This window comes from Leptinotarsa decemlineata, unplaced genomic scaffold (genome assembly GCF_025532065.1).
Source record: "Leptinotarsa decemlineata unplaced genomic scaffold, Ldec_3_MD MMD2_P_RNA_scaffold_12, whole genome shotgun sequence".
NCBI classification, from domain to species: domain Eukaryota; kingdom Metazoa; phylum Arthropoda; class Insecta; order Coleoptera; family Chrysomelidae; genus Leptinotarsa; species Leptinotarsa decemlineata.
The window spans coordinates 4801308-4821297 of NW_027412526.1; the positions used below are offsets into that span (position 1 = coordinate 4801308).

The 19990-nt window shown below is 35.5% G+C and overlaps 2 protein-coding genes across 3 annotated transcripts in view; one reads left to right on the forward strand and one right to left on the reverse strand.

Annotated features, from left to right (window-relative positions):
- Arms (Ankyrin repeat-rich membrane spanning) overlaps positions 1 to 19990 on the reverse strand; it is a 91416-nt gene that overhangs the window by 62514 nt on the left and 8912 nt on the right. Inside the window, 1 exon segment of the mRNA XM_074172491.1 lies at positions 2332 to 2608. Within this exon segment, the coding sequence (XP_074028592.1) occupies positions 2332 to 2583 (252 nt within the window). The 5' untranslated portion in view covers positions 2584 to 2608.
- LOC111516106 (choline/ethanolamine transporter flvcr2a) overlaps positions 19027 to 19990 on the forward strand; it is a 91491-nt gene continuing 90527 nt past the window's right edge. Inside the window, exon 1 of one of the 2 annotated variants that reach the window (XM_074172520.1) lies at positions 19027 to 19180. Coding sequence is in view for 1 of the 2 variants with exons in the window: in XM_074172509.1 (XP_074028610.1) it covers positions 19226 to 19259 (34 nt within the window). In the remaining variant the exon portion in view is untranslated. Of the gene's footprint in view, positions 19260 to 19990 lie in introns of both variants that reach the window. The other variant, XM_074172509.1, reaches the window with a different exon arrangement.

Sequence of the window (19990 nt, forward strand, 5' to 3'; positions counted from 1 at the left end):
ACGAAGCTAGATACTTGGGGGGTAAACCTAGACAAAAGATTAACGTTCAGGTCTCACGTGCGGCAGAGAATAGGAATTGCGAGATCTGCCCGACAAAACCTATTATCAATAATAGGTCAAAGAAGCAACATAGGATTGAAGGTGAAGTTGCTGATGATAAAGACCGTAATATTACCGATAATCCTGTATGCCTGCACTGCCTGGGGCCAGTGTGCAGCGACATTCAGAAGACAGGTCCAGTCGTTTATGAACGTGTGCGTAAGGGCCGCCGTAAATGCTCCAAGATATGTACCGAATAGGTACATATTCCGGGATCTAGACCTGAACATACACTACGTAGACGCATACACGAGAAAACACGCAGAGGAAACGTTCATTCGAGCGCACAACAATCCAGCGCTAAGCGATCTACATAATGCACTGAACAGGGATGACCCCAGATTCCGAGAGAGGAACAAACACAGGAAGCCAACGAAACAGAACCAAAGACCACCCCTGAGAGTCGCTGTCAGGCGGCTCCGGAAAGTATAACATGTTCTTAACCAGACTCCGAATTCAACTCATTTTCAGATTCACTGAGAAACAAAAATGCTCGCGACAAAAGACACTCGTCTCCGGTTAGTTTTTGGGGACCCCATGCAAAAATTCAGTTAGAAAAGTCAAGATGAAAGCAAATAACAGATCAGTAAGTAAAATCACCTAAAGGCTCACTTTCAACCGAAGGAGGCCAGATGTTAATCTAGCTGAAGTGTCCATCAGTAAGTTGAGGACCGCTCCAGAGGAGCGGGAGTGGATTAGGATCTTCTGCACACATTAACCGTGTGGGAAGATGTCAACTCAGGGCACTCAACCCCGAAGGGGCATGGCGAATGGGTGGACCCACATTCGATTCATGGAAATTGGCAGATTGGGATTCTTGCGGAGAGCAGTGACGAGACCTGGGAAGTAGGTAGATTGAGACCCCAGCGGACTCGGATTTCAGTTCATCAGATTTCTGATAATTTTTAGAAATATTCACCATTTCGAGCTAGGTCAAACTGACATCTCAGTGAGTTAGCTTGAGCAACGATATGTAGACTCCCAATGAAATAGAAAAAATACTTGAATATATCGTGAGTTAAGATTAGGTTAGTGACTTTTTATTTGATCCAGCCAAAATATACACCACAAAACACTAATAAAACAAAAATACTAAAAGATATTTTAATATTGACACTTGTTCACAAAAAGGATTTGAAGCTTTAATAACTTCTAATTATTATACGCGAGCGCTTTCGATAGCAGGCTGGGCTATCATCTTAATGCCTCTACTCAAAATGAACGTTTTATCTTCTTGTTTGTTCTTTTATACGATTGGAACGCCTTAGTGCAGGCATTTGTCCTCTCCTTTCATCCGGATGTCTGTACTTGGGTTATATCAGATAATATCTTTTGGGTTAGTGTTTCTCTACCTACAAACGAACAAACAAGAAGGTAAAACGTACAGTTTGAGTAGAGCCATGAAGATGATAGCACAGTCTACTATCGAAAGCGCTCGCATATAATAATTAGAAGTTATTAAAGCTCCAAATCTTTTTTTTTAAGTGTTAATATTGTAATAACGAAAATAAAGGAAAGCTAGTTGCATCAATCAAAATAATAGTGATTCAACTCGAAATCTAACATTAATACATTGTTTTCACCTAGAGGGAACGATCCCGAAAGGTGTCATTTGTCACACACAGCGCTTACTGTCATTGGAAGTCTTTCTATTTTTTTCGCAATGAGCCAATAATATTCCAGCGATTAATTATTTACTGTCCATTAGAGACAAAATTTCTTATATATTTCACTTCATAAACACTTCTGAAATTGATTTTTTATTATCATATATCAGACGTTAGAAGTAGAATCTACTCTATGAATGATCAGTAGATAATGGTACTGCTAATTGTGAACACTAAAATAAACTATCCAGGGGAGTTATTGACAAGAAATAATAGGTTATGTTCGATCACGGATTCGGGAATTCCCATCACGGGAATTCCCGAATCCGTGATCGGCTTGGCCGACTAGTCAGCTTCTTTACAACCGACTAATCGGCAAAAGTCATGATCGGCACATCTCTAATATTTACTCAAAATTCTCTATAATACAGGTGGGGGACACCTTAGTATCTTTTATGAAATTTCGAGGTTCTGTTCCTAAATGATTCCGCTCAAAACACCCCACTTTAGTTTGGGAGGAGCTTCACGAATGAAAATCAATCAGAAGTCTCTACGATGTGAAGATACATTTGGAATATTACTGGCTCACTCATACAGCGGTTTGTTAGTTTCTCGTGTGACTAACATTATGCGAATGCCTTCTTATCCCCAGTCCGAAAGAGAACTTGCTGGCGAAACTTTGTTCACCTTCAGGCGTAGTCAGAGTGAACGTCGGTAGATGTAGGTGGTTCAGCGATCCTCTCCAGTTGGTCTCGGGGATGTGCAGATTTAAGAAGGATGCGCGACGACGACGACCTCCGGGAGAAGGCTCCGGAGTAACAGAGATGCTGTGGCGGGCTTGGGCATTCCTCGACGGCGAATCCCCTCCGGAAGCCATGATGGATCATGCCTGGTTTCGGTTTCTTTGGGAAAAAACATGCTCGAAATGTTTTGGAATATTGTTCCACTTTTAGTTTAGAAACCGTACGAGGATATATTTGAGTATTGGTGAATAATGAAAACTCTTTATGATCTGTGTATTAAAAATGGAATAGAAACAGGATTTTCTATTTCTTATACTGTCATAAAATCAAAATCATAATGCAGGAGTAAGTTTTGTAGTATTTGTTGTTGAACAATTTTCTGTACAATTTGTGAATTCAACGTTGGTAGAATATAAACACAATAGCAGTCAGTATATAGAATTGATGTTTCTGGCATAAAAGGTAATTTTGTTAAACAAAAATAAGTATTCATTGGAGGAAGATTTTCTAGCAACAGTGCAGTGAAATACATTTTAATAGAATTTATAAAAAAGTCAAGCGCCCCATGTTGGGCGCCACAAAGTAAATATATTCTATATTAGCAGACCCGGCCACGCGTTGCTGTAGCTAAGGTTTTTGTTATATTACATTGTAGTAAACTATTTAAGAGAAACGGTAGGAGAACATCAGTCACAGGGACCACCATGCTTGTTTACATAGATGCCATTTGTAAAAAAATATGGCGACCTCTATGACAGATTTTCTACTACCGTAACATCTTAGTACAATGAAATTATTATTTACGAACGAAGACGGAAACGTTAAAGCTGGTATAAAAATCCACTGGATTGGGATTAGAACACGATTGATTCAGATTTTCGTACAGTTGATATTAGGCAAAAATCAATACATAAGAATTAATTTTAAAAATATTTTATTATTTCTATTCAATTTTGTAACAAATGAGTATATTACAAAGTTATTAGTAAATAACATGTGACACGTATGAATGAGGTAGGCAGGGCAAATAGTCTTAAATCATTAACAATAATATTTTATGTTCGGCCTTGGAGACTTATTTATAGACATGGCAAAAGCTAAACGAATTCGAAACTGAAACCTTCTGAAGCGGATGGTAGAATTTGACGGTACCATTGGAATACGTGGCAACAGGACCACTTTTCTTTTAAACTTCCCAGTTGAAACGATTGCTTCAAGAATATTTCCGGTGATTTTTTGATGACCAAACGCGTATCGTTGCATAATTGACGTGAATTCAAATTACGTAGGAGAATAATAGGGGAACCAATCTTTAATCGAAGATTATGTGGTGGCATTCCAGGTATATCTAGTGAATTTAAAAATTCAATTGGAAATTTTACACTTTCATTTTTATCAACAACAGTATCGATTCATTTAAAAGACATCAGATCGCCTGGTAACAACTGTTGTATCTGGAAGTTAATTTCGTCAACATCAACATTTTTGGCTGCCAAAATCGCCCGATGACCAGTTATGATTCAAGTAATTATTCTGTATATCCGGAAAAATAATCTGAATCGATTCATTTTTTCCTGAAGAATAGTGCAGAAACTGTCTGGCAGTTTAATGCATTGCGTATTTGGTTGCAGTTCTATTTTACCGTTCCCAATATCTAGTAATTGTTAAAAAGTAAAAACAATTGAATTTCACGGTATTTCGTTTACTACAAAATAAATTTAACTTATACTTTAGCCTCAACAACACGTGGTGGTTACACTATTGAATTGTAGCTTGTATGATACGTTTGTAGGTTTAACATAGCAGCGCCATCTATTGATTACTTACTCAATCCAGTCAACAGATATCGCCATCTGTTAAAATCGTTTGGAGTCAACAGATAATTGTGAGTCACGGGGGTAGAGGGGCAGTCTAAGCAATTAAGCGCCACCGTCGGGAACGCGATCCGAACGCGGGCAGACGCGTGAGGGCAGACGCCGTTGACGGTTGTATCAGTTTTGCGAATTTCTTTATGGGTAACATAATTCCATTCTCGAAGCATTCCTAAGTGCAGTTGGTATATTTTTTCAGTTACTGTATTAGTTAAAGTGAAAATATAAATGACTAGCGTACAGCCGAAGATACTGAACCTAGAATCTTGAAATATGCAGGTAGGTTCTTTGTATAGCATAAAGGAGCATCAAGAAAGATATTCGGGAATTTCTATCCCCAAGGGGAAAAATAGGGAGTCAAATATTGTATTGAATTTCGTCAATTTAGAAGTTGGAAACCTGAAGTTTTGGGTTGATAAAAAAATATTGTAACTATTTGTTCAAAATGGTGCGTCACGAAACTAAATGGGACAAACCAAAGTCAATGCGGGCAACAACTAGTGAAATATAAAATATGTGATTATTACCGAAACTTTGCCTAAAACTGACGTCTTACTTGTGAAATGAAACTTTTGCAACCCTGATGAAAAATACTTCTATAAAAACTTCCATACTACCACCCAAGGTATTTTTCATACAGTGTGTCGCGAAACTGAAATTTCAGAAATTTTCAGTTTCCCAAGTATGATTGGTGAAAGTATTGCTTTTTTGTCCTGAATTAAATAAAATTGAAAAACACAAAGAGGTAGAAAATTGAAATTTTGAAAAAATGAATAGCATCAATGCATAGAGTATAGTCGAAGTAAACGATATTGCGTACATTTAAAGTTTGCAGCACTCTCAAAGGCCAAAAAAAACCAATACATAGAAACGAAGCCACTGTCAACTAGTCCACGTGGACTGTAGAATTGGCGGTTCGTATTGGATAATTTTTACTAATCGAGTTTTGTAATTGGTTGAAGAGTCATAAAATTAAATTTGAAGTCATGTTACGGTGACGAATAGAAACCGGGCAATGCGGGGATGGTTATCGCCGTCGTGTTCCGTTCAGGAACTGATCGCGATTTGAGTGTTGAAATTCGATATTGGTGAAGGTATAATTAGTTGAAATTTTTGTTATCTGTTTGAAATGTGGCGTCCTTGGACGAGTACTGATAACAAGTGTGATAACAATGCAGACTTTTTCCAGTGAAGTGGTTCCAATAGCGATGGTGAACAATGCGAAAAAGGGATACCAGTGAATGAGATTCGGATGCATTTACATATAGAAACACGGAGAGTATGTTTCAATGTATATAAGAATCTACATCTCAAGTTCGGTTTCGAGGGAAACAAACTATTACAAGCAACATCAGATTTGACCAAAATTCCTTTCTCAACTGTACGTAAAATAGTCAAAAAAAACCTTATGAACGCAAGACGCGATGTGACCCAGGATTACCAAAACCTTTGGATGTTCATCTTATAAAATCATTTTAAAAAACTATATACAACTGTTACAAAAGAAATCATAAAGAAGAATTGGAATACTTTCGGCCATAACGTGAGCTGCTGTGACAAAACTATGTAATCAATCACGTTACGATATTTATTTATTATATATATATATATATATATATATATATATATATATATATATCATTTCATATATTTTTATCATATATATTATATAGTTATTGTGATTCTTATATAATCAGAAATGATTATTGAATAACGAAATTAGTTAGCTCCCTAACTATATTATTAAAGGGGAGCTGTTGGTAGGTATGTTGCACTATATCGTTTACTTGAACTACACAAAATTCTCTATCGATCAGTATATACCATGATACAGCAGAATAAATATTTATTGAGATATGGAGGAGCTACAAAAAAACATGACATTAAAAAGGACAAAACATTCGAAACGACCTACTACTGCTTCGGGCAGCACGAATAGAAAATTAATTGAACCACTAGTGAAATACCTGATTCTGGAATATCTTGGCAGATTTGAACATTGTCGTCGAACAGCTTCCTATCACTCGCGAAGCTCTCAAACAACTACACGAATACACTGCCGTACAAGTGTTTGGCTTGCAACCAATTAACAATTTGATCTAGTAGAATCCGATCTGTCCACATGAAAACAATTGAATATATTAAACAACGGAGAAACCCGATCTTTATTATCTTCTACGTTAATGTAAGCATCTTGATTAACAAGCGCTAAAACATGCACCGGGATTACAGGATTATTCCGGTGACCGTAAATTACCGTTTTGTCCATTGAAAACAATGGAACCGACGTTTTGTACACACGATTTTTATTGCTCTCTTTGTTGATGTGTACACGCGTTTTGATTAAAGCAAATCTAATTGCAAAAAGGTTCGATATATATTCGGTGTTGTTGAATCACAATGGAAATGTTCTTTGCAAACACTTTTATTTGGTAATTGCTATTTACTCCAGTGTAAACACTGCTGTTTGACTTTTATGACGATCGTAAATATAAAATCTCTCCGTACGAACGAGTTTTCATTCTCAAATATTTTTATATTAAGAATTATTGCTATATGTCATTAGTAAGTTTGTTACAAAAATCATGGCCCTGGAGAACCTCAGGGTTCTCTATAGGGTTTTGAGGACTGATGGAAATGCTCAAAATGCACCTACCACCTGAATGGGGTTGGCCAAAGTGATATACACTGTCCGTCACTCGCGATGGAACACCCCATTTTTACGGTAAAACATATTAGGGGGCAAAATAGGCTCAAAATTTCTCAGATTCGTGATCAGGACTACCAACTTACTACGAATACACTTTTTTCCTGAAAAAAATTCAGTCCTGAAAAATCCGAATTTGTCTCACTTCTTATGGAAACACCCCCGTATCTTCCGTAATATTCGAGGTGGAACGATGAAACTCTCAGGACTGATGGAAATGCTCAAAATGCACCTACCACCTGAATGGGGTTGGCCAAAGTGATATACACTGTCCGTCACTCGCGATGGAACACTAAGAATACACTTTTTTCCTGGAAAAATTTCAGTCCTGAAAAATCCGAATTTGTCTCACTTCTTATGGAAACACCCCCGTATCTTCCGTAATAATTGAAGTAGATTTTTTTTGGTTTTGACATCAAAACATGAACGAAATTGTTTAAGAGATACTCGACCTTTGTTTTCACATAAATAATTTATTTTTTATTTTGTTGTCAGGAAAGTTATTCCTTCTCAATAAGAGTGAAAATGGTAATTTTGTAAGAGGAACGGAAACCTGTAATCAGTGAGGTTTTAGGATGGTTAATGTTACTTCATATTCTCATTTTCCCATTATAAAAAAATAAGGATATTTTGTGGCGAAAAATGTTATGTAGCACCTTTGATTTTTTTTTCTTTCCTTTTTTTTCTTCTTTCTTTTTTTTTATAATCTTAGTTCTTTGAATTGATTTGTATTTCTAGTTGTGTCATAATTATAAATGATAGATTCCTAATTCTTGCACGGAGATCTTCCTTGCATTACATTTTAGTTTTTAAGTATATTTTATCCAATTTCGGTAACCACATGATTTTAATTTATTTTATCTTAATTGTTGCAATAAACTTGAAAGCGATAATATTTTTGAATAGAGAATGAAGAGACCGTTCAAACGATATATCACAAGCATATACTTCCCATTTAAAAAAATTGATGTTGTACCTGTCATTCGGAGGGGGTTGAAGGTAGGGGTAGCATTTTTCCGTTGAAGTATATCAAATTATACTTTAAATTTGACGTGTTTCAGGATTTCGTTAAAATATGTATCATAACCGAAATAATGAATTTATTCCATTTGGCTTTAACACACTGTATAGCACAACAGAGTAGAATACATATTTATAGAGATATGGAGCTACAAAAACGCATGGTCCAGTCATTTTAGGGGGTTTGCCTAGGAAAGTGGACATACCCAGCTGTAAATTTGTATAAACTTTGTATTTTGGCATCATAAAAGTATTCTCAAAATTCACATATGATTCAACGGCCGCAACTTCAAAAATTGGGGGTCAAAAGTCAAAAAAACTGACTTTTTGCGCGTTTTGCCAATATCTCGTTTCCAATGGGTTTTATGCTAAATGTGTTTATAATCAATATTGTAGATAAGTAAATTCTCTACAACTTTTGCTTCAACATTTTTTCATACTTCCAATCGTTTTTGAGATAGAGGGCAGCGCTAGCGCAGATTAAATATTATTTGAAATCAACTTGTTATCCCAATCGAAATAAATTATTATAAATAATTTTCATCTTTTATTAACAAATACATTATATTCAAATATTTTTTTCATTTTCAATTAGGTATCAATTTATTTAATAACACTTACCTGCCCGTGTAGTTATAAATACGTAGAGGGAAAAATATACATTACATTATAATTTAAATCTAATCTATAGTAATTATTCTTTAATAAATAAAAATGAATAGAAAATAAATAAAATTTTAAATAATATTTCTATTAAAAAATCTCCTTTGGTACATTTGTGAATGTCAAAATCAAAAAAACAGATAAAACAATTAAAAGAATAATGAGTTTTAATATCAATTTTCTTCTTCTTCATCGTCATCGTCTTTTCGCAGCCGTAAAAATTCAAGGGCGTTATCATCTTCATTGTCATCTTCAGCCAGATTCGTTTCCAATTCTTCCATGATTTCTGGATCAAAGGGCCTATCTTCGTTAACATCGGTCTCATATGGTACAGCATTGAGACAAGCTTGCCCATTACACCGGCCACAAGCTAAAGAGCTTTGCAACCCTGCTTTCCTGCATCCACATCTTGAACCACAACCACTTTTGCAGTTACAGAACATCGTATTGAGTAACTCATCTGGAGCAGGTGGTAAAATGGTAGCAATCCGTTACGCAGGTAGCAATCCGTTACGCATTATCCAACCCCATTCCTGGGGTTCCAAATCATGTCCTAACCAAGTTTGAACTTGGTAATAAACCAGGATTAAAATGTTGGTGAGCTGCTCCACTTGTTGGTGGGATATTTGATAACTGCACAAGTTTAGCTTTGTTAGCTTGACATATTGTGCATAACGAACATGATCGATAGTATCTACAGACTTTGGAGCATTATAAACAGCTAATAAAGTTTGCAATCCACTATCAAATAATCTTTGAAACGGGCAATTACCGTTAGGACAACAAGAGGATTGTTCCGAATTCTTGGGGTTCTTGTTGAATACTCTTCGTGAGCAAAACAATAGCAAAATCAATACTCCTGACCGCTCTGGACTGAATGATTCCGTACAGCCTATCTCGTCTAGTGTTTGTAAATCATTTGCTGGAAAAATCCTCACTTGTTTACTTTGTGGTAAATGTTCAAAAAGTACCGAAAACTTATGTGAATTTCTGGAACTTCATCTAGCGTTTCCTAATATGACTAATAACCAGTCCGTGCAAAGCTTATTGTTAAATCATCTGAAAATGGAATTTTTAACAGGTGATGATCGACTGTATTGTCAAACATGCGCAAAACTAACTGACTGTTACAAGGAAACAAGTATAGCTGAGGCACCAGTCAATCTAATAATAACACTGATGATTTTCAAACAAGACTCAACCTCTAACGGAAACAAGAAACTCTTCGGAAGGTTCGAAATAGATGAACATTTCAACCTAGCAGACCACTATTATAATATTCATGCAGTCATTGTTCACTGTGGTTCTGGCGTTGAATTTGGTCATTATTACGCCTTGGTCAAAGACGAAACGAACTGGTTTAAGTTTGACGATAGTCGTGTCACGAAGTGTTCTGGCGATGCATTGAATTTATTGGAGCCTCTGGAGACACCCTACATTTTGTTTTATAAGAGAGAGGATATTGTTGGATCAAGATCTTCAGATGATGTGGTGCTGCAGGTTTTTCAGGGTTTTCCTGCAGCTGAAAAAGCAAATGCGCCTCTGTAATCAATAAAGTCGCCCCGGAGCGCCAATTAATTTTTATTGTTGATTTTATTTTATTTTTATGGTAGTTAAAAGTCAATGTATTCAGACAATTATTAAAAGAATACAATTAAAATGTAATTAAATGACTCTTTGAAATACAGGAATTAATTGCATTATTGAATTCATAGATCGGTTCATTATTGAAAAAAATATTTAAATATAATGTATTTGTTAATAAAAAATGAAAATTATTTATAATTATTCATTAAGTAATAATTTATAAACCTTAAATGAGCTGATTTCGATCGGGACAACCAGTTGATTTACAATAATATTTAATCTGCGCTTGCGCTGCTCTCTATCTCAAAAACGATTCAACGTATGGAAAAATGTTTGAAACAAAAGTTGTAGAGAATTTAATTCTCTACAATATTGATAATAAAAGCAATTAGCATAAAACCCATTGGAAACGAGATATTGGCAAAAAACGTGCAAAAAGTAGTTTTTTTTACTTTTGACCCCCAATTTTTGAAGTTGCGGCCGTCGAATCATATGTGAATTTTGAGAATACTTTTATGATGCCAAAATAAAAAGTTTATACAAATTTGCAGCTGGGTATGTAAACTTTCCGAAATACAGGCCTAAATCGACCTAAAATGACTGGACAATGATATTGAAACGGGCAAAACTTTTCAAACAACCCAAAAATAGTTCCTGAATTCTACAAACCCACCTGTCCTTGTTGGGCCCTAACTGTGGCTCTGATGAACTCATAGTAGGGCAACAGAGAGCCATAGCTCTTTGGCCTTGCTAGCAACAGCTGGGAACTTTCGAAATTTCTAGAAGAGCCCGAACCGCTAGTCGAACTCCTTAAAGACATCACATACACGGCAAGAAACTTAACCTAAAAAAGCTCACTGCACACGTAAAAACCAGCACGCAAACGACGAAGTCACCCACTAGTTCTGTAGTTTTCAAGAGTTTTGAAGCAGGTCATTCGTTTTATTTTGATATTCCGACCCTCATCTGACATTATCGCACCGCTAATTGGGAAAAAAATCAATTAATTCGCACACGATTAAGACGAATCGTTTTATTGTAACTCTTCTTGAACGAACACGATACGAAAATAATCAAGGGAAGAAGATATTTGTGTTGAATTTTATCGGAAACATTTCAAGTGTTATCAGTCGAGCCTTGGGAAACATTTCGATATTTCCAAACGCTGATAAGATTTGCCAGAGAAGTTCAACGTTTGTTTATTACTTTGTATAGATCTCATAATAGTAATAATGACAGTAATAATCAGGGGTCGGTTGAAGAGTGGAAAATATAGTATTTATTTTGAACATGCTACGTTATAATAGGGGATTTACTAAAGCGCGGCAGATTAATATACAGGGGGATACCTTGTAACCGGTTAAGTACATCCACCAAATATGAGCCCCATATATAAGGGATAAAAGAATCAGATTAGTAAAAAAAATTGATCATCAGAAATTCTCGAGTGCGTCAGATTAAGGTAGGGTAAGTTAATTACCTGCTAAAAAGTGTATATTCCAGTAATCTGACAGTTTGATAGTGACGTAAAGGAAGGAGAGGACAGCAAAGTTGTGAAAAAATAACGTCATTTCGATATTCTCGAGCGTAGCTAATTTTTTTTTTTCATTTTGATGATGAAGATGATGATTAATTAATCAATTAATTGATGGATGTAGCCGTTACTACGTGGTAGGACATCATAATTAATAAAAGAGAAATGGAACTTTCTATGTTTTTTACCACTTTTATTTGTAACTAACGTTACTGCAGTTTCGTCCTATAAGGATATTTTCAAACTTATACAATATATAAGTTTGAAAATGTCCTGATTAATCAATTGATTATAGAAAATTAAATTTTTTTGAGCATTCTTTTAAAATTATTTTCTTATAAATACAAGTATTCAACTTAAAAAACATATACTTATTTATTTGCATGCTATTTCTTGAGTTTTTCAATTAATTAAGTTTAATGAATTAAAAAAAAATTAAAAAAATATTGTTTTTGTCAGATTAAGCGAATCCCTCTAAATAAACGTCAGATTATGAGACAGCACGTCTAAAACATAAAGATGAACCATATATATCTTAATCTGACGCGCTTGAGTACTTCAAAATGGCGAATTTTTTGCACATACTAATAATGGCTGCGAGTTCGCGTCAGATCGAAATCGTCAGATTAGTGAATGAGAGCTTTTTTTTGTTGCACTTAACACCCCTTTAGAAAATCTGACGCGCTTAATTAATTTTTTTTCTTTTCACTTTTAACATATTTAAAAATCTATAGCCGCTGCCCCTCCGATGAAAAGGTATATATTATATAAAATTTTTTTCTTCTTTTCATCTGAGCTTTGCAACCTAATATGTCTCAATGATGCTCGAGTAAATCCCCATTTTGCATCGTGGGCTCCCCTGCTGTTATTGTATGTTTCTTAACAACAAATCTCCCAAAGACTTTCCATTGTTTTGTAGGAGTTCTCTTCAAAAAATGAGTACCTACAAAAGTTGTAGATCTTTTCATTACCCTCAACTTTGCCTTTTAACTTTTTTCCGTAGGACTTGTAGTTTTGCCGGAAATCGAGATAAACTATTGTTTACCCTTAAAAACTCACCCCCTCCCACTTCCTGAACTCAGATCGCCCGTAATTTATTTTTCCCTTCATTTTTATCATATTCCCCTCCTTTTCTGAAGGGATTCATCATACTATTTTTTTTAACTTTTGCCATTTTTGAAGGCTTCAGCCCTGGTCTAAATGACGATGTACTCTAGCTTGTTTGGTAATTTCAAGTATTTTGCGATCAAGCTAGGGATCTTCGCAAATTTACGCACATCAATCACAAAAACCTGATTCGGTCCCCAGCGGGGCAGGCACAAAGTATGTGCTCTGCTCACCATTGAGGGGAAAGTGGCGTTAGATCGTCCAATTTTCTCCACCTGGTGAAGGGGATTATCACAATTTTGCTGGGGTTGACAGACATCTGCTCCCTCAGGCACCAACTGTGAACAACGTCCAACGCGCTTTGGAGGATATCACAAGCTACCCTTCCCGACGTGTACCTTGCCAAGATAACAAGGTCATCTGCATAAGCTTGCAAATCTACTTTTTTTCTGTCGAGGGCATCAAGCAGACTATCCCTCAGGAGTGACCACAGAAGGGGAGATAGTACCCCACCTTGAGGGCAGCCCCTGGCGACCCTGAACCTAATGGCCTAGCCTTGGAGAGTCGTAGTTGCAGTTATGTTTACCAGCATAGCATAGATCCAGCCAGTTATGGTTGATTCTATATTTTTTCTAGCCAGAGATGATCCTATAGATTTAGGTAGTGCATTGTCAAATGCTCCTTCAATATCGAGAAATACAGCAACTGTAATCTCCTTGTCGTCAAGGTATTGGGAAATGTTCTCTACAAGGTTGTTTAATGCTAAATATGTCGATTTGCCGGTTTGCTAAGCCTACTGGTGGTTATTCAAGGGGGTGTCAGTTCAGTATCTACTCCCCTGGCTAATACCACGAAGGGCCTCGTTCACACGCAGACGGGGCGATGAGAAACCTGTTGTTTGTTGTCCGCTTCAACCTAGTTCGACGAATGATACTCTGAAGGAATTCGATTTTCAGTTATCGGAAATCATCGACTTTATGTTGATGATAGACACTACCTTGCACTGACGAGTGGCCAAGCAGCCCGAAACCGGTCTGCAAGTGTGCTCCAATAATTGAAAATCTATTGCGACACTTGTATCGCCAACAGCATATGCAGGAATAACTTCTGTGAAGAATCCTGCACTGGCACCTGTCGGATGTGATCCAACGCCCTTCGTGTTATTAGCCAGGGGAGTAGTTGTTTTCTGAGAGGTGTCAGGCCATTAACCTACAGTGTAGGGAGATGAGACTGGCCTGAACGAATTGTTCCTTTAGATGATTTGAAGATGTGGGGGGAAATTTATTATTTACTCTTTCTGACACGATGACAAAAAAATTAAGCTCATTCATAGTAGTGAACCACTCAAACCCCAACAGAAAATATGAAGATTGTAGACCATCGGGCTGGTTTCTATTATTTTCCAAATGCACTAATGGTAAGACATACAAACAACGGCTTCATATCCACAAATTTGGAAAAACGCTACAAGAAATTAAATTACCAAACCCACACTAATTTTTTGTTGTTAGTTCCACTACATTGTTAGTGAGCTCAGGGGCAGATATAACAAAGATAAAAAGGCATGGCTGTTGGAGATCATCAACAGTAGCTGAAGATCACATTGAAGACTCTACAGTGCATTTCTTTAATGTCCCCCCACCTTTTATTTTTTATACGGGTCGACTTAGGAAATTTGGGATATTGAAATTAATGCATGAATACTTTATTTTGAAGTAAACTTGACAGATGACTGGCGATTGGGCGCCATATTGGAAAAAAATTAAATGGAAAGAACCCCCCCTTCTGTGACACATCTTCTTGAAGCTCCTGACAAATGCTTCACAACCCCAGAATATAATGTCAACATCTTCAACTACTACAAAATGGCAAAACTGTTTAAAAAATCTGTTTAAAATCTGTTTTTCCGTTAATCAGCTGTCGCCCCCATACGAACAACTCTCAGAAGTTGAGAACTTGTGCGAGCTAAGGACTAACGGGGTCTTGCCTTTTAACGTGTGATTCCTAACACGGAATACATTGACATTTAACTACATACTTTGATGTAATAACCTTGAGGTCAGTTGAGAAGATGCTCGAAATGGTTGCCTTGGACTTCTTAACATATAAACAGCCTCTTCGATATTTCACGCCGAACATTTTCGAACACAGTAACGTCAATATCTCTACCAATATTTATTATTCTCTGCCGTATATCCAATATTGAAGCAGGTTCAGTTTCGTACACCTTTTGCTACAAATAGCCCCATAAAATAAGTCCAAAGATATCAAATCTGGCGAGCGGGCTGGCTGTTCTGTAGGAACGGGTCAACAGTAGTTTCCAGCATATTCAAATACAGTTCCCCTGTTGAATTTTGATCAATAAATAGAGGTCCTACCATATGGTTTCCCAATGTTCATGCCCAAACGTTAATTTTTTCTGGATATTGGGTATGTGTTTCCCGGAAAACGTGAGGGTTGGTGTTACTCCAACAACGGCAATTTTGTCTGTGAACATTGCCGTTTAAAAAAATGTACATTCGTCACTGAAACAAATATTGTGGATATAGGAAGGATGCCTTGCAATGGTTTCCGTCATGATTTCGAAGAATTCTGTTCATCGATCAGGGTCATCTTCAGTTAATTGGTGTATCATTTTAATTTTGTATAGATGATACCTACTCCTCTTCAAAAGTCTCCACACATGGTAAAAAGCATAGGTAATGAAGTTTTAGAGAAGAAAAAAGTAATTTTCAGTACTTTTCTGAATACCAGCATCTCGTGGGAGGATGCTGGTATTCAGATTAGTATAATATTTGGTTAATTGAATCCAATAACCAAATTCAAACAAGAGTGAAGGATTTTGATTTGTAACTTTATTTCAGTTGGTTCATCATTATTCATACTTATTTTGAACCTTCAAAATGCTTTGCTCTATCAGCAAGATACTCACAATGAGGTATAAACATTGTTCGTTCAACTACTATTCATTATTTGTTCAACAAAATCATTACTTCAGTAGAATTTTCCACATTATCAAAACAAGCAAAGTTCTCCATCATCCTGCAGATATGTTATATTTCTTCAACATAACTTTTACTCAAATAGAAAGTACATTTGATTATTTCAATCAGTTCCACTATTCCACCCATCTTTAAATTTTGTTTGTTTAATAGAATATTCGAATTACTATGGAACGCCGTTTTACTTTTTATTGTCACAAATATTCATTCCTCAATTTATTCAACTAACAATTTATTTGTTTGAATTTAATTGACTCATGCATTTGTTCGACACATTAAAAACGATTGTTCGCAACATTTGTTCTATTTTAAATGACACTTGATTTAAAATGTTACATGAATAAAATTGTTATTTGAATAAAAAAGAGTAATGAAATAACTTGAAGCTTTTATTGATTCCGAAGAAAAATATTGTTTCAGAGTATTGGAAAATGGAACGCCAATTTATTATATATTATGCTGAAAAATAATCCATATACATATAGTTCAACTCAGCAATAAACCAACATTTTAGTTCAACAATCAATGGAATGTATTATTCGAGTAAATTCAACAAACGTTTCAATTCCGCATATAATTTTGACCTTTCAATAAAATGTTAGTTATTTATATGACTGTTGAATTACAATGAAACTTGTTGATCATTTTAATTCGGCGCTGATATCGAGCGGATTTATCAAGAACTTCAATTGTTACATATGGCAACATGCTAGTTCATTTATAGTACGACAACACGCCGTTCAACCGTGGCGCCGAATAAAAATTATCAACAATCAATTTAATTCATGTATCACTGAAATTCAACAAACAAAATAATTCAGATCATTTCAAAGGAATATTAATAAAAAGTAAAACGGCGTGGCACGCCGTTTTTTTGACTGTTGCATTTAGGTGATACATGAATTAAATTGATTGTTGATAATTTTTATTCGTCGCTGCGGTCTAACGGATTATTACCGTACTATGACCAACGCCATACATATATACAGTTAAGTAGTTCCATAAAATACGCCCGACGACAGCGCCGAATAAAAATTATCAACAATCAATTTAATTCATGTATCACTGAAATTCGACAAACAAAATAATTCAGCTCATTTCAAATGAATAATAATAAAAAGCAAAACGGCGTGCCACGCCGATTTACTTTTTATTATTATTCCTTTGGAAAGATTTGAATTAATTTGTTTGTTGCATTTCAGTGATACATGAATTAAATTGTTTGTTGATAATTTTTATTCGGCGCTGACGTCGGGCGTATTTTTGCGGAACTACATAACTGCATATAATATGTATGTCATTGGTCATAGTACGGTAATAATCCGTTCGACTGCAGCGCCGAATAAAAATTATCAACAAACAATTTAATTCATGTATCACTGAAATTCAACAAACAAAATAATTCAGATCATTTCAAAGGAATATTAAAAAAAAGTAAAACGGCGTGGCACGCCGTTTTACTTTCTATTGGTATTTTGTAAAAATGAATTGTTTTGATTGTTGCTTTTAGGTGATACATGAATTAAATTGATTGTTGATAATTTTTATACGGCGCTGCGGTCGGACGGAATATTGTGTTACTATCACTAAACTATCATGTTGCCAGATTTAAAAATTCAGGTTCTGCAAGAATCCGTTCGACGCTAGCGCCGAATTAAAATTATCAACAATCGTTTTAATTCATGTAACTATAATTATCAACAAACCATTTTATTCATGTTTCACAGAAATTGTAGTAAATTATTCGATAGTTACAAAAAAAGTATATATGACAAACATTTACTTCCAAAAATTTCAAACAATGAATCTATATTATAACTGTTCGCAACTTTTCATCAAACAAATCAATTCATGTAACATTTTAAATCAAGTGTCATTTAAAATAGAACAAATTTTGGGAACAATCGTTTTTAATGTGTCGAACAAATGCATGAATCAATTAAATTCAAACAAATACATTGTTAGTTGAATAAATTGAGGAATGAATATTTGTGACAATAAAAAGTAAAACGGCGTTCCATAAATTACTCTAAATCATTCTCGCTATCAATTAGACAAAATATTACTTGAATTCAATTCTTCTTTAAATTGAAATAACTGTGTGATTGTTTCAATCAAATATTCTGTTTAAAAAAATCTGTTTAAAATCTGTTTTTCCGTTAACCAGCTGTCGCACCCCTACGAACAACAACCCTCAGAAGTCGAAACTTGTGCGAGCTAAGGATTAACGAGGTCTTACCTTTTAACGTGTGATTCCTAACACGTTTTGATACAATGAACATATGCTTGAATAAATAGTTGGGAGTCAAGAATTCTTTTTTCTTGCATCAACAAAATATTTTGTCGTGCATATATGACACTTTTATTTCTTTGAATGAAGTGAATTTTCTTTCATTCAATGTGTAATGTTTGTTGTTATGTGTAATGTTCTGTGTTTTGATTTAATCACTATGGTTAGGGTTCAAATTATAATATAATTCTCAATTTTGTCGTTCTTTTCATTAGTATTTTCCCGTTAATTATAGTTTTCACATTTTTTGGTTTTGTAGTTAATTGTGTAGTTGTTAATAGTTAGTTAATAATATTTTTGCTCAGGTGTTCATGCAGAGCAAAATTGTTTGAAAAAATAAGAGAAAGTTACTTTTGTGATCGATAAATGTCAGTAAAATTGACGTTCAATGTCAATCAGAAAACTTAACCTTGTATACTCTCCCACGCAATGTCGACTAGGATACAAAAAGTAAACCCAACCCAACGGACGACCTTCACTCGTCACAAGAACGGAAAAACAGCGACAAAAACAAATACTTTTATCTCGAGATAACCAAAAAATAATCGTATTACCTCTCGCCTTGAATTCCCATCTTGTCCGGAAACAGAACTCAACCTCGACCTGAAATCTCTCCAAACCTGCGGTACTTGCCTGTAAGGCAGGCTCTGAGAACGTCTAACAGGTATACTTCTATGCGACATGTCTCACAGACTGATTTGAACCATCACACATAACAGCGGTTTATCTTCTAATTGCCGATATCGTTTATCTACCCGATTTGCAATCACCTGGAGAGATATCACGACGAAAAAAAAACTCTAGAGCGCTATCACGAAACACGGTAGTCTTGAAGACATAACTGACTAGTCCGGCATCTAAGTTTGGGTGTTAACGAGATAAAACGTTAATTGAACTGGATTTGATAAGGATTACGAGTTTGTTTTAATTTCGTGCTAGTGGAAGTGTCGGTAAGTACCGAATTAACGAAAATTGACCTGTCTGAACCAGTTCAGATGGGAGACAATGGATCAGCTCACATTCAATCGGGTACGTATACACAGAAAACAAGTTTTAAACCCGACGTGCCTCAAGGTTCTGTTCCGGAGCCACTATTATTCCTTCTATAGGAGTTGGAGCATATCATCCATTGTTAACCTCCAAAGAAGAAATTCACAGCAATTTTTTAAAAAGTTCAAATGAAAATGAGAGCAAATTGAAACAAAAATGTGAAAGGCAATATCTCAAAAATACAAAAATCATACAGTCTTGACCCTACTGAACACCAAAAAGCGTGCCGAGCTGGAAAATATTCTCATTTGTTTCGCTGTTGAATGCTCCAACTGAGTTAAATGCACTTCAAAAAATATACAGGGTGTTTCCTAACTACGGTAAGAAATTTCATAGGGTGATTCGTCAGGTCGTTTTGAGACAAAATTTTTTTATTCATATCTAGCTTCGTTTTCGAGAAAAAAAAAATAAGCCACTTTGCACATCATGAACCACTTGACAGTATAGTGTGAAAGTCAGAGTAGTCAATCAGCAGTGATTCCATCATGAATAAGTTTACTACAAATGAAAGTGGTAAAAAACATAGAAGATTTCATTTCTATCTTCTTCATTATGATTTCCTACCACGTAGTAACGGCTACATCCAACAATTAATTTAATAATTAATCATCATCTTCATCACGAACGAGTCTCTGTAATCAGCTGTGATGGCGTAGAAACTCGGTATCATATCATCGATAGGTATCATACAGCTGCACGCATTGAACTTT